Source organism: Doryrhamphus excisus, chromosome 20 (assembly GCF_030265055.1).
Source record: "Doryrhamphus excisus isolate RoL2022-K1 chromosome 20, RoL_Dexc_1.0, whole genome shotgun sequence".
Lineage (NCBI taxonomy): Eukaryota > Metazoa > Chordata > Actinopteri > Syngnathiformes > Syngnathidae > Doryrhamphus > Doryrhamphus excisus.
Window position 1 is genome coordinate 10,342,596 of NC_080485.1, and position 14,910 is coordinate 10,357,505.

General features: G+C 42.7%; 2 protein-coding genes across 5 annotated transcripts in view; both read left to right on the forward strand.

The window, feature by feature from the left end:
- peli1b (pellino E3 ubiquitin protein ligase 1b) overlaps positions 1–14,298 on the forward strand; it is a 31,203-nt gene extending 16,905 nt beyond the window's left edge. The window contains exons 2-7 of the mRNA XM_058058197.1: positions 112–417; positions 5,758–5,887; positions 6,923–7,024; positions 9,610–9,807; positions 9,884–10,072; positions 11,788–14,298. Coding sequence (XP_057914180.1) covers positions 338–417; positions 5,758–5,887; positions 6,923–7,024; positions 9,610–9,807; positions 9,884–10,072; positions 11,788–12,366 — 1,278 coding nt within the window. The 5' untranslated portion in view covers positions 112–337 and the 3' untranslated portion in view covers positions 12,367–14,298. The remainder of the gene's footprint in view (positions 1–111; positions 418–5,757; positions 5,888–6,922; positions 7,025–9,609; positions 9,808–9,883; positions 10,073–11,787) is intronic.
- Positions 14,299–14,367: 69 nt separating this feature from the next.
- Positions 14,368–14,910, forward strand: part of wdpcp (WD repeat containing planar cell polarity effector) — a 104,720-nt gene continuing 104,177 nt past the window's right edge. For 2 of the 4 annotated variants that reach the window (XM_058058182.1, XM_058058189.1), the window contains exon 1: positions 14,368–14,530. The gene's annotated coding sequence lies outside the window, so the exon portion shown is untranslated. Of the gene's footprint in view, positions 14,531–14,647; positions 14,689–14,910 lie in introns of those variants that run through there. The other 2 variants (XM_058058183.1, XM_058058184.1) reach the window with 2 other exon arrangements.

The window sequence follows — 14,910 nt, forward strand, 5'->3', positions numbered from 1 at the left end:
GCAAAAGTGCTCCACTTGGACTGAAGACGTGGACCTATGTATGAAAAGTTGCTTATTGCCCATGTGCAAGATGTGCTAATCTTTGTGTCAATACTTCCTGTGTCACTGCAGGGCAGGAGAGGTGGCGCCGTGAGTGACTGACGCTTGAAGCATGAGAGGGTGGAGCTGAGGCTCAGCTGACCCTTCCCCTTCCTCCTCCTCCTCCTTTCCCACCCCTGTGTTCCACTTGGTCAGCTCTATCCCCCCCCACCCATATTCCCTCCTCCTTTCCCCCTTTCCTGTTGCGTGCACCCTGCTGGACCCCACCCGTCCTCCAGACCACCATCAGCCGTGCCCAATGTACTCGCCTGAGCAGGAGAACATCTGCACCACCTCCACCAAAGTGCCAGTCAAGTATGGAGAGCTCATTGTGCTGGGGTAAGCAGACACGGACGTTTACACCAAGCGTTGAGTACACTTTGATTCACTTTGTTTGTGATTTGTGGCTGGTAAGGGTACCAGAAAGACTGATGGGTACTGTGCCACTCTATTGTGGTACCAATATGGCAGAGCTAGAGGCAGTCCAGCCTGGTGATTGGTGGACAAAGATGGGGCACTTTTTGTTTGCATATTAGGAGTTGCAAGACAGTACATCAACAGGAAAAAGGAGAGCATAGCGCCACATTGCAGAGGATATGAAATTGAGAATTTGACCAAAATTTCTGGAAAAAATAGGGACGTCAGTGTACCTCACAGGACCCTTATTTCTTTGATTTTAAGATATGCCTTTATTCGTCCCTCAGTGGGGAAATTTGTATATTTGTATTTTGTTTTGCATCTCATATTCCAAAAGAAAATCTATACTGCGGACTATACTTTAAGAATATAATAGAAATATATACTATTTCCATTCAAAAATACAAACAAATCGGAGGTACACCATTTCTACATTTTGTATTGGCAAAAATTAACAATGAGAATACTTCATAAATGTAATTATTTTCCCAAAAAAGTAATTGCAGTCATCCCATATCACTTCATGCTTTCAATTTTTTCTGTTTTTATCAGTTTAAAAAAAAAAAAAATGAATCATTCTGTTTTGTGGTTTACTTTTATTGGTTAAAAATTGCATATTATAGCAAATGTTATGCCTAAATTAATAATTTTTAAGCATAAAAATGTCTACATAAACTAAAATGATATGCAGTATTCTACACTGGTCATTAGGTGTCAGTAATGTTACTATAATATTCGATGAGACTTTATCGCCGACAACAGGCGTTTATTGCAGGTTTGAATTATCTCACAACAATGCCTGATAAAAAATAAAAAAAACACGGGCTACTGCTCTGACCGTAACCCACGCCAAGCAATAAGTCAACCGACGTCACTTCCTGTAGGCTATTTATAGCAACACACACAAGCATGAATCTTATATATGTCATTAATGGCTTCTTTTATAATAATCCAGTAGGTTTTCTTGGCGTTTATTTCACACTTCAACTGGTATGGACTGGCTCCAGCATACCCCGGTGACCCTAGTGAGGATAAGCGGCATAGAAAATGGATTCACCTCGCGTGAAGAAGGGTAGTGCGGGGGCGGAGAGGGTGCACAGACAGTGTGCAAGTTGGATATATACGCTGTTGGAACTGAGCGCTGCTCTTGATGTGTTAAGGTCAGAAGTGAAAAAATGACATCAGACTGTGACTGCCAGGACACTGCGATAATATATAATAATATAATAATAACTCTTCCACACTTTACTGTTGGGAAATGATTGAAATAGTCAAACATAACATTCATTCATTCATTCATTTTCTACCGCTTATCCTCACGAGGGTCGTGGGGGGTGCTGGAGCCTATCCCAGCTGTCTTCGGGCGTAAGGCGGGGTACACCCTAGACTGGTCGCCAGCCAATCACAGGGCACACATAGACAAACAACCATTCACACTCACATTCACACCTATGGACAATTTGGAGTCGCCAATTAACCTAGCATGTTTTTGGAATGTGGGAGGAAACCGGAGTACCCGGAGAAAACCCACGCATGCACGGGGAGAACATGCAAACTCCACACAGAGATGGCCGAGGGTGGAATTGAACCCTGGTCTCCTAGCTGTGAGGTCTGTGCGCTAACCCCTAGACCACCGTGCCGCCCCAAACATAACATTAGTAACCTTTTTATTTTTAACTCAGTTACTCATAACACTGGTTCAGTATTCTCCTCCCGAATGGAGGAAATGAAAACACTGACATATGTTGGTGTGCCTATATGAAGGCACACTTTTGTTACATGCTTTTTTTTTTTTTTTTTTTTTGCCATTACGTCATTTTAGAAGAACCACACACTCCAAAAAGCGCTTAGCTGGTGAGGGCCGCTTTTGAGCCAGTGTGCTCAAATAAGACTTTATGTCTTAAAAGAGCAAATGGCAAGCAAGCGAGTGCCTTTAAACTCCTTGGCCTCAACCTCCTCAGCCCAGAGGTTTGTTTTGACTAAAGTCCACATACTCAGCTGGAGAGCGGGAAAAAATGACACCACACCCTCGTCTTTAGCACGGAACACACACACACACTTTCTCTCCAACAGCAACAAAGAACTTCCTATATCATCCCAGCCTCCAAACCTCCTTAGACTGCGTACATGCATGCTGGTTTAACAGCTGAGTCACATTTTGTTGGTCAGGACCGGCATTGTCACGCAGATGACCGTGGAAGTTTTCCTCAACGGAAAAATCCCAGCGAGCAGTAAACGGTGCCTGGCTCTGCATCTTTACAAGGGAGACAACCTAGGTTTTCCACTTTGCAGTGCTTTTTTTTTTTTCCGCCTGCTGGTGCTCTTTTGGTTTCTAGGTTAAGCGGCCATCTTTTAAATGTCAACACAGGAAGTCTGACCGGGGATGATTTAAGTCGTGCTACTGTTAAACATCATAGACACGCAATATTTTATTGAATGAAAGACTTCGTCCCTCGCTACATTAAGGTTCTAAATAAATTAGGTGATAAATAAATAAATTTCTTAATTTACCAGGCAGCACGGCGGTCGAGTGGTTAGCGCGCAGACCTCACAGCTCACAGACCTCACTGTGTGGAGTTTGCATGTTCTCTCCGTGCATGCGTGGGTTTTCTCCAGGTACTCCGGTTTCCTCCCACATTCCAAAAACATGCTAGGTTAATTGGCGACTCCAAATTGTCCATAGGTATGAATGTGAGTGTGAATGGTTGTTTGTCTATATGTGCCCTGTGATTGGCTGGAGACCAGTCCAGGGTGTACCCCGCCTCTCGCCCGAAGACAGCTGGGATACGCTCCAGCACCCACTGCGACCCTCGTGAGGAAAAAGCGGTAGAAAATGAATGAACGAATGAATTTCTCAATTTAATTAATTTATTAACAATCATTTTTTAATCATAACAAGCAAATTTTCAAAAGCACACAGATTATTGTTTTCTTGGGCTGTATATACATGGTTTCTACCTTTTTCCGTTCTTTAGTAATCAGCAGTAGAACATAGGTAAGTTTCAGGAAAATATCAGTTCCCAACTAAAAAAAAACAACTTTTTGTGAAAAGATAATTTTCAAACATACACAAACTTACGCATATGTATTTAGCCAAAATGTCTAACCAACAATGCCACAACACAAAGAAATGGGTGTTTTACATTAAAATAACTATATTTTAGCAAATATATCACCATTATTTATTTACAATTTTCACATTTTCAACTGAACTGTGTGTGTTTGTGCCCGGTAATTGCAGGTAGATTAAAAAGGATGTGCATCGACCAAAAATAGAACTGCATTAACATACGGCACCAAGAAGTGAGTTGTTTACACACGTGTCTTTTTAAGCAACTATGGCCTCTCTGGACTCTTGCGGTGCCATGTACCTATTTGTGACTCTGCATTAGCATAGTTATAGCTTCTACACTTTGATGTATATGCTAATGTGTTTTTCCATGTGTGTGTATATGGTCCAATCTCGGACAGGGGAGTGTTCACAGAATCATCCATGCAAAAAGCTTACATTGATGCAATCAAACTTATGTTCAACTTGTTGAGTAGTTTTACCATTTGCAAAAGTGCATGGGTCTTATTTGTACCACCCTTGTAATACTATACTTGTGTAGGTTATGTATTGCTGATGACTTGATAAGACATTAATGTGTGTGATTAGCCTTCAAGTCATCACTCTTATTTCATTGGTGTTCGGATGTATTTACAAGCACACCGCACTGCTGCTACCCATGGGAAACGTGGGCTCCGAGCGCCTGCAACACTCGGCGTAGTCTCCAGTGAACAGCCCTGCCCTTTTTTTTCTCTGGAAACTTTGCCATGGTTACGCACTTGCCATGGTTACTCCTCCCAAATGTTGGTGGGGCTCTCTGCTCCCTCGCCATGGTTACACTTGAAAACTCTCCCGACCTTGTTTGATCCCGCTGGATTGTGTTCTCTCCGCGGTCAAACAACAACAATGTTCAGCTGACACCCCGTCGTCTGGGCGGGTTCGTTTGTTCAAGGGTCCTGAAAGACATGCTCCATCTGTTCTGATTTCCTAGTGTAGAAATGCACACGGCCACACATTAGAGGGTCTGCATTTTCTCTTCTTTGTTGTAGAGTAATGGCTCCTTAAGTTTCACAAATCGCATGGCTGAAGTAAATCAAAGGTCCGAAAACAAGGTCTCTCACAATAACATATGATACATGCCTGATGTGTTTATAGGGGTGAAACAAAAACACCAAAACCACTGCATGAGTCTCCAAAAGTGTCTAATAAAACCAGAAAATTTTGCTCTGGTTGTTGATACTTTTTTTTAAAAAGCCACCTATAGCGGTCTGAATACTCATTAAATATAGGCTTATTAAAATAACCCGATCCTCATGCTACGTCTTCTTATTTTCTGGATTACCCAGCATGCCTTGCGGGCACCTCATGAAAACAATTTTAGTTTATGTGTCTGTTAGTGCATAGTTGTTGTTTTAATATTATGTTATGTGTTAGCTTTCGTTGCCACATGCTGTGAACTTTCCACGTCTGTAGTTGTAGCCAAACTGGCAATAGTTGGAAAATGTGTGGGAAAACCTGCTGTTTTTTTAATACAAAGAGGTGTGCGTGTAGCAAGGAGGGCTTATCTCGCTAGTTATTTATCAGTCACCAAAAGACTCTACATAAAAAAGCAAGCATTTTTGCAACGACTCTTCTCTTCCTCATGTTCGGTGCTCATAAACAGGCTCTGTTAGAACATCATTAAAATGTCACTGTGGCATAAAAGGAGACCTTTCAGCTTGTTGTTTTTTTTGTAGATCAGTCAACCAATCAACAGACAGCAGTATATTTAGCTCCACCCTCCAGAAGAGTATCATCAAAACGTGGGTGGAGATATTTTGAGATGCAAACCAAACTGCTTGTTACTTACTGCAGTGTTTATTCTCCTGTGCGGCCAGGTAACGGCTTCAGTGAACCCATTAGTGTGTTTATTTTCTCAGCCAGTTCACGGTGGGATGGGGGGCACATTTTGAGAATTTGGCCTTCATTAGGTTGTGGTTTTAAGTTCAATTTAGGTCAACCAGCAAAGCGAGCACAGTGTGTCATAGTTCCCCACGCCCCCCACACGTGTTCTCAAGGACTTGGGAGAAGGACAGTGGGTGGTGGTGGTGCATTGAAAAGCATTTTCCACAATGACTGTTTTTTCCCAGCTGCTCAGACTATAATGTCCTATTGTTAGCCGTTGCCTTTTTGTTTATATGTATGTATGCGTGTGTGTGTGTGTGTGTGTGCAGGTACAATGGCTCTTTGCCCAATGGCGACCGAGGCAGACGTAAAAGCCGCTTTGCACTTTGCAAAAGACCCAAGGCGAACGGGGTTAAACCCAGCACGGTTCACGTCGCCTGCTCTCCTCAGGCAGCCAAGGTGAGAGACGCTACAAACACAAACGTAATGGAATGGCCTTTATTGTCATTATACAAGATGTACAACGAGATTGGAGAGCTTCTCCTTTCAGTGCAGTAGTCAAGTTAAAAAAAAAGTATATAAAAGTAGAGTAAAAAAGACAATTTAACAAGATATATACAAGAGATCCAAAATATACACATAGTATTGCACAGGAGCAGACATATTGCAGATATATTAATTTTAGTGCAATGATAAATGGGTCATAGTGCAAATAATGACTGGTGTATACAGATGAGTAAAGCAACACTTCTCTCCGAAGTCGCACACCACTTCTACGTTCTAACTTTCGCCATGTACGATCTCACACGAGGCGTCGGCGGATCTCAGGAGACCTCAGTTCAGCATTTGCTTTCTGCGAAGAGAAGAAGAAAACTATAGACAGGAGGCGGACTCACGGTCAAAGCAGTAAAAGACTACAGCATCACTATACTTTTACATTTTTAAGAGCAAATCTGCAGTAAAAATCACATTTTTATTGTTTTCACATTCTTCTTTTAACTTATAGAACTTATTTTTTACTTGTGTGACAGTCATGTTTTTTTAAGAATTCTATTTCTGTTATTTCATATGCAAAAATGGTTTAGAAATTCAAACAAATAAGAGGTGTAGAAGGTTCCGTTGTATGTTTATACAAAAAATTTGGTGGAACACTGATTGTTTACAAGACAAGAGTAGCGTACATGGATCACTTGGAAGTGTGACGGGGCGTTCCAAGGAAGTAGATCGGAGAAGTGTGTGTTGGACATCTGTGCTTAATATACTTTGTGTGGATATGCACAAACTCTTAAGAGGCCAGGCTTGAGGTCATTTCACATATCTGGAAGAGTGATTGTCGAGCGGGTGGTCCTGAGATGTTTTGGCTTTTGCAAAGTGACGACATGAACTTGCTCGACCCGTTCTACCTTCCTTTGTTTTTTGATTTTTTTGCCTGTCGGGCCCTCACGACTTCGATCTGTGCTTCTGATCCATCTTCTCTCTGCTTCACCCCCGCAGGCCATCAGCAACAAAGACCAGCACAGCATCTCCTACACCCTGTCCCGAGTCCAGACGGTGGTGGTGGAGTACACCCACGACAGCAATGTAGACATGTTCCAGGTAACAGCTCATACCAGGATTACATTAAATATACAACAAACCAAATTGGTGGTAGATGGGCCTCGGAAGAAGGCATTACTTTTGGTGAGGATCTGGATAAAGGTGCAACGTCGGACTGTCCAGTCTCTCCTTACGGGTGGGATTCGGAATCCAACACATCTAGCTAAAAATTAAAATCCGACATTTTAAAAAGATACATCGCCATGTATTAGCAACTCCTATACCGTTCACAGCTAGCCTGCAGGCGGCCATGAGTGGAATAAATGAAAACAGACCGTTTTTGCAGGAACCACAAAATCCAAAGAAATATAGCTGAATAGGTGCAGATTCTGGAAGAACTAAAGCTTTGTGTGCTGGTTATTGTGTTTAGCTAGTAGTCCACACCTCTATACAAAGGGCAGAACAATTAGGTCCCCTTTAATAATAATAATATTACATCAATTCTTATTAGCGTTATCATTAAAATAATAATAAAAATTAAGTGATTAGAAGAAATCAGCTATTTAGTAATTAAATATGCTAATGTTAGAGGAAATTATGTCAGGTTCACGTATTGTCATGAAGCTTTCATCCTCGTCAGCAGACATCAAAAGTGTCGTCGAGGGGCCGTCCAAGGTCAAAATTATTATTCTTTTATTCTCCAAGCACTTAAGTACTACTTTATTCACACTTTTGGGAACAGGAGCTACAGCTAACAAACTCTCTATTGGTGGTAGATGGGCCTCTGAAGAAGGCATTACTTTTGGTGAGGATCTGGATAAAGGTGCAACGTCGGACTGTCCAGTCTCTCCTTACGGGTGGGATTCGGAATCCAACACAACTAGCTAAAAATTAAAATTTGACATTTTAAAAAGATACATCGGCATGTATTAGCAACTCCTATACCGTTCACAGCTAGCCTGCGGGCGGCCATGGGTGGAATAAATTAAAACAGACTGTTTTTGCAGGAACCACAGAATCCAAAGAAATATAAGTGAATAGGTGCAGATTCTGGAAGATAGCTTTGTGTGCTGGTTATTGTGTGTAGCTAGGAGTTCACAGCTCAATACAAGGGCTGAAAAATTAGGTCCCCTTTAATAATAATAATACATGAATTCTTATTAGCGTTATTATTAAAATCAAGTGATTAGAAGTGATCAGCTATTTAGTAATGAAATATGCTAATGCTAGAGGAAATGATGTCAGGTTCATGTATTGTCATGAAGCTTTCATCCTCGTCAGCAGACATCAAAAGTGTCGTCGAGGGACCGTCCAAGGTCAAAATTATTATTCTTTTTTTCTCCAAGCACTTAAGTACTACTTTACTAACACTTTTAGGAACAGGAGCTACAACTAACATTGACTCCACAGCCTTCCTAAGTACTAGCGAGTGTCATTATGTGTGGATGGTAGTCAACCTGAAATGGCAGATGTTGTCTTTTATTAATGAAGATGCATGCAACGTTTATCAATTATTAATCCTCCGTTAAGACATTTGACCAGAATGCAGTCAACATTGTCCAAAGTGCCTTTTTTAAAGTCACCTTGATGATAGCATTAACACTTTAGTGAGGGGGGCGGGGCCCGGCGGTGATGCTTAAGTTGTGATTCATGTCACTGTCAAGGGCGGCAAACAGCCCATCATCATCATAGTGGTTATTATGAGATGGCTGTACCAAGGTCGTTACAAGCAATCGCAGTTTGAGCATGCTTTTATTCAACTTAAAGACACTTTACATGGGGGGTGTCCGAACTTTTTCCCCCCAAGAGCCACACAAAATGGATGCTTCGATGTTCAAAACAAATATTTAGTAGTACCACGCATACTCGTGATTCAGCACTTTGGTCCCACAGAAACCATGACATCTCAGTCACCCTAAGTTGGTAATAATTTATAACTATGTCATAATACAGGGAAAATGTACATGGACCTTGTTTACACGCTTGTGTTGGAAACCAAATAACGACATCTGTGCTGCGTTAGCTTTGCCATGAGGCGTGACTGTGCCCTCGCTAAACGTCTTTATCTGCTAAATGACGGGAAAAATAACATTCAAACGTTTCGCTTTCTTCCTCCCTCTCTGGGCTGATAGCAGAGGAGCAGAGAAATAGGTCAAGCCGCTTCTCAGCCGGAGCCATGCAAGTTTAATTCCAAACGTCTTTAATATTCATGCCCGTCCGCCGGCAGGAGGGCAGAGGTTAAGCTGCAGGGGCCGCAAGACTGGAGAGCAAAGGATGAAAGCCGAAAGAGTGGCGAGGAGATGGCTGGATGGATGGATAGAGAGACAGCAGACGGAGGAGAGGAAAATGTCATTTTGCTCATCATTGCTGGAGGACTGCAAGATGAGACGGAAAGTTGAGGTTTAATGTGCACCACAGGGACAAAAGTATCGGGACAGATGTGTATTTCTGTAGCACTTGTCCTCATTAGAGTCAAGAGTCTGGAAGGCAGGGTACACCCTGGGCAGGTCACCAGCCAATCACAGGACGCACATAGAATTTAGAGTCTCCAGTCCTTTGACCAGTCCAGGGTGGCCCCCGCCTCTCGCTCCTAAAGTCAGCTATCCTGAAGCCTAAACATCTTGGTGCTTCTCCTCTGTTTCCAGGTGGGTCGCTCCACTGAGAGCCCCATCGACTTTGTGGTGACGGACACAGTGGCGGGCAGTCAGAGCAACGCCGACGCGCAAACAGTCCAGAGCACCATCTCCCGTTTTGCCTGCCGCATCATTTGCCAGCGCACGCCGCCTTATAGCGCACGCATCTACGCAGCAGGCTTCGACTCCTCCAAGAACATATTCCTCGGGGTGAGCGGCGAGAGCGACAAGTTAATGGACAAGGAAGTAAAAGTTGACAATGTGTTCTTTTTTTTTTGCCCTGCAGGAGAAAGCCGCTAAGTGGAAGACAGCCGACGGGCAAATGGACGGCCTGACCACTAACGGCGTGCTGGTGATGCACCCTCGCCACGGCTTTAGCCAGGACTCCAGGCCGGGCGTGTGGCGGGAGATCTCGGTGTGCGGGAACGTCTTCACTTTACGAGAAACGCGCTCGGCGCAGCAGCCGGGAAAGTTGGTGAGCATAGAACAACAGTAAGTTAGGTGTAGATGCAGGACTTAGGCCAACCACCGGGTGGCGTGGTGACTGACATGAGGCAGATGGAGGAAGATCAGTCAGGAAATTATCAGGATGCTGCCTCCATGGCGACCGGTCAATGTGGAACGTAGCAGAACCTTGAAAGGCCATTCTCCTGCAGCATACGTCTCCTCGGCCAATCAGCATTGTCCTTAAACACACCTCTAGTCAAATGGATTCACTGACATTGTTTTTAACCGTAGTTGTTGTTGTAGTAGTAGTAGTAGTAGCAGCAGTAGTAGTACTAGTAGTGACACTGGCAGGGGTCCACTTTTTGAAGTAAAATGCAAATCATACTTTAATAAGCAGTCAGTGCATCAATGCCAGACGGTTGCAATCCAATGCACTCAGTTTTCAGTACAACACGTTTCTTCATTCTTCAGATAGACCAGGGGTGTCCAAAGTGCGGCACATAGTAGAAATATACAATTTTACTTTTCTCACCATCCTTCGACTGTGATTATCTAAGATTTTTTTTTTTGCCCTGCCACTCCCGGCCTGAACTAGAACTGTTCCTGTGGTCTACCATTTCCTCACTATGTTCCTCACAGTGGAACCTGACAGCTGAAATCTCTGAAATAGCTTTTTGTATCCTCCCCCTACACCATGATGTTGAACAATCTTGGCTTTCAAGTCATTTGACAGTTGCTACTGAGAAGATGCAACTTGGAATTGGCCACCTTAAATACCCTTTCTCGTGATTGGTTTCACTCAAGGGTCTATGAGCTTACCAGACAAATTTTGTGTTTCAATAATTAGTGTTAAAGTTACTAAAATCAATAAAACAACAAGGGTGCCCTAATTTTATTATGCACCTGCCTACTTTTGTTTAAATAACCGTTGCCCACTTTCTGTAAATCCTATAAACTTAATTTCACTTCTCATACATCAATGTGTTAGTTTACTATATGATAAAGTATATTTAACTGAAATTGGTGATCTAAACAACCAGTGATTTCCAAGGAAAATCTTGAAAATTACCAGGTGTGCCCAAACTTTTTCATACCCCTGTAATCAAACAAAATAAACCCAGAACCCACAATGTTTGTCTTTAATGATACTGTACGTTTTGTTGAAGCTTTTTACAAAATATCCAAATTATATATATTTATATACAAATATCAAAGTGGTCGCCCACATCCTGTTACTTTCCAGTATGCAGCCCTCGGTGGAAAAGGTTTGAACACCCGAGGTTTATATTTTTCCTGGTCACCTTGAGTGATACCTGAGGTGTAAAGAAACACTGCCACCTACTGTTGCGAGAAGATAACTACACAGCACACTAAAGTAATGAACCAGGCCAATTTTTCTCCTCAAAACCCAAACTAGACGTACAACTCACTAAAACACAAATTTTTACATTTATTTTACTATTTATTATTAAGTGTTTATTCATATTGTATTACTCTTATTACTTTTTTACAATGCAGAAAATAAATAATGTGAATGAATTATAAGTAATATATACTATATACTATTCTTTTTACTCCCTTTTGGGTGACTTGTGCAAATGTAAACATGTTAAACATGTCTGAAACAAAAACCATACAAATACCATACCATACAAAACAATAAAAACTGACCCGGGACCCTAATTTTGACAAAGGTTATAGGACTTTTGGACATTTGTCAAAAGTTTGCTTCTTTCCTGTCAGGTGGAGGCAGAGTCGCAGGAACTGGTGGACGGCTCCCTCATCGACCTTTGCGGCGCCACGTTGCTGTGGCGCACCGCCGAAGGCTTGTCACGCACACCCACCCTCAAGCACCTGGAAGCGCTGCGCCAGGAGATCAACGCGGCGCGCCCTCAGTGTCCCGTGGGCTTCAACACGCTGGCCTTCCCCTCCATGCGACGCAAAGACACACCGGACGAGAAGCAGCCGTGGGTCTACCTCCACTGCGGCCATGTGCACGGATACCACAACTGGGGAAACCACCGCGAGGAACGGGAGGGCCGGGAGCGCTGCCACCGGGAGTGCCCCATGTGCCGGGCGAAGGGGCCCTATGTGCCGTTGTGGCTGGGCTGCGAGGCGGGCTTCTACGTGGACGCCGCCCCGCCCACGCACGCCTTCCACCCTTGCGGCCATGTTTGCTCAGAGAAGACGGCGTCATTCTGGAGTCAGATCCCGTTGCCGCACGGCACGCACACCTTCCATGCTGCCTGTCCTTTCTGTGCACAGCAGCTGAGTGGTGAGCAGGGATTCGTGAGACTCATCTTCCAAGGCCCACTGGACTAGGAGGCGGTCTCCCAGCATCCTTCGGGAACATTTGGACACAAGACGTGATTTTGCTCCTCTGCAGTTCAACTATGAACTTCTTTTTTTGTCTTTTTTCTCATTTGTAAGTGACCTTTGTATTCCTTTTACATGAACGACTACAAAGATTTCTATATTTTCACAAAGACACAAACCAAACAAAGCAAACTGCTGGAGAAACTTTTGTGATTGTGACAACAGCAACAGTATTTATCGAAACGTACCCACAGTACGGCTTATTGTTAATGCAATATACATCTGTGTACATCTCTTAAAGCTAATTTAAACAAAGATCTTTATTTATGGCCCTCCAAGTATCACTTTACCCCCCCCCCACCTGTCAGATAAAGAGTACCCTCAAAAGTTATCTTCAGTCTTTTAGTTTGCAGATTACTATTAACGTCTACAAGCTACAGGTGTGTTCTGAGGGCTGGTTACGTCTTTTCTGTTTGTATTTAAACGTTCTGTCCTCTGGTGTGCTCTCACTGTGTGGGTGTTCAATTCTGCGGTTCAAAGCAATACACAAACCTCCTGAAACATTAATGGCCGTCTGAACGACGCCTCCTCTCCCTTTAAAACCTTTAAAGCCGTGAGCGGTTGTAGCCATGTAGCATCACATCCTCCACACCAACACACTGTACAATGCAAATACTGTTTATAATAACATTGGCACATTGGTCACATTCTGACCTGCTAATTTATTGAAACAAACATTTTCACAAGACCGGTCCTTTGCCAATGTTATAAATTGTTTCATTTTAATATTAAAAGTTACAGGACATCCATAAATGCACCTCATGTTATTTAAATATCCTATCCTCAAAACAATGGGACGGCACTCAAATCACTTCCGGTATTTATCACGTGGATCCGGTTCGGACTGCTCGTGAGTACTCTCGATTGAGTACTTCACTCCGCGTTCACTTGGGGTACCTTTTGACACAACGTTGTATTTTAAAGTGAATGGCTGACTTTGTTAGGCAGTGAACCAGTACTTCCAAAACTTAAAAACCACCGTTGAGGCACGGTTTCATTTTTCGTTTGTTCTTTAAAAAAAAAACCTTTGAACTGATTTATTCGCGAAACGACAAAGTAATGTTGGTTTAAAGGTGCATACTTTGAAGTAGTAAGTGTTCCACTTGGATATTTTGAGTTGCAACTTTAATACCCTCAATTGGAAAGTCGACCGAAAACATGGCCGTCCCGAGAATATTTCCGCCATTGGTTGCCCCGCCCATCCACTCAACTGATGACGTCAGCGATGCAATAAACACGTTCAAAGACTGTTTGACTCAGGTTAGCTTGACAGTTCTAAACTAAACGGTACCAACACACTTCAGGGCATTGAATTGATCGCACTGTTCGCGTTGTCTTAGAAGACGTAAGACAACCTGAACAGTCTAAATGTGATCGATTCAGTAACCTGGATGAATGAGAATATTCACAGGCGTACAAACAATTTCACTTTATCGTCACGTGTGCTTGACGTCACTTACGCTTGTTGTCTCCGTCTCATCTGCGTCCCACAGCTCACCTCAGGGAGACAAAAGTTGACGACCTGTCTCACACGTTGTCTCTCTCCCACTCTCAGACACACACGCACTCGCATACTAATGGGTACCTCATCCGTTTTCATCCTTATTATCCATCACTGCCCCCCCACTTCTTATTCTATGCCCAAATATGGAAGAAAGGGCTTCCGTTCGTGCGTGATGACGTGAGATACCCTGCCCATGCACCGATTTGTGCTCGTGAAGGCAAAAGCAAAGAATGTTTTTTGTAATAACTTTAAACAATAAAAGTGTAAAAAAGCGACTATGTGGTGTTTGTGTGACTTCCTATAATCCCTTAAACTCAATCGAGACATCATGGTTCAATTATTGCTCCATCCTCATTTAGCAGTTATTCGGAAAAGAATTAATAAATTATGGTTGTTTGGTGATAGACTATAGTCTATTATTAATGAAAACATATTGAAATCCAATTGATATGTGGTATCCTGGTCACTAGGCGGCAGTCATGACACAAAACATTGACACAGTATCTTATATTACCTTAAAACTACATGAAGTCGTGAAGTCAGCCATTGCATGTCCGACGTCACCGCATGAAAAAGAGTTCTCCTTCCGTCCTGTGTGGAAGTTAGGTAAGTTTTTGGCGTCTTAAACTTAGAAGGAATAAACTCGCTATATGGTTAGCTCGCTAATTTACTAGCTAGCGCTAGCTTACTAGCTAGCTGCCGTCTAGAGTCCCAGCAGCAATGATGTGGCGTAAACAATGAATAATAGGAGTAAAGGTGACTATGTGAGTGATATTTCAGATCTACGAGGCGCTTATAATGTAAAAACCGCATTTAGAAAGTCATTAACATGTTTTCTATGCTCAAACTACGAAAATATTCCACTAATGAACATTGAATATATCGAAATGCATTTAACGCAGGCGGGTCTGAATCCAATTAACGACTATAAACGAGGGGCAATTGTAGTTCATTTAGTCATTTTAATGCTTGAAAATGCTTAGTTT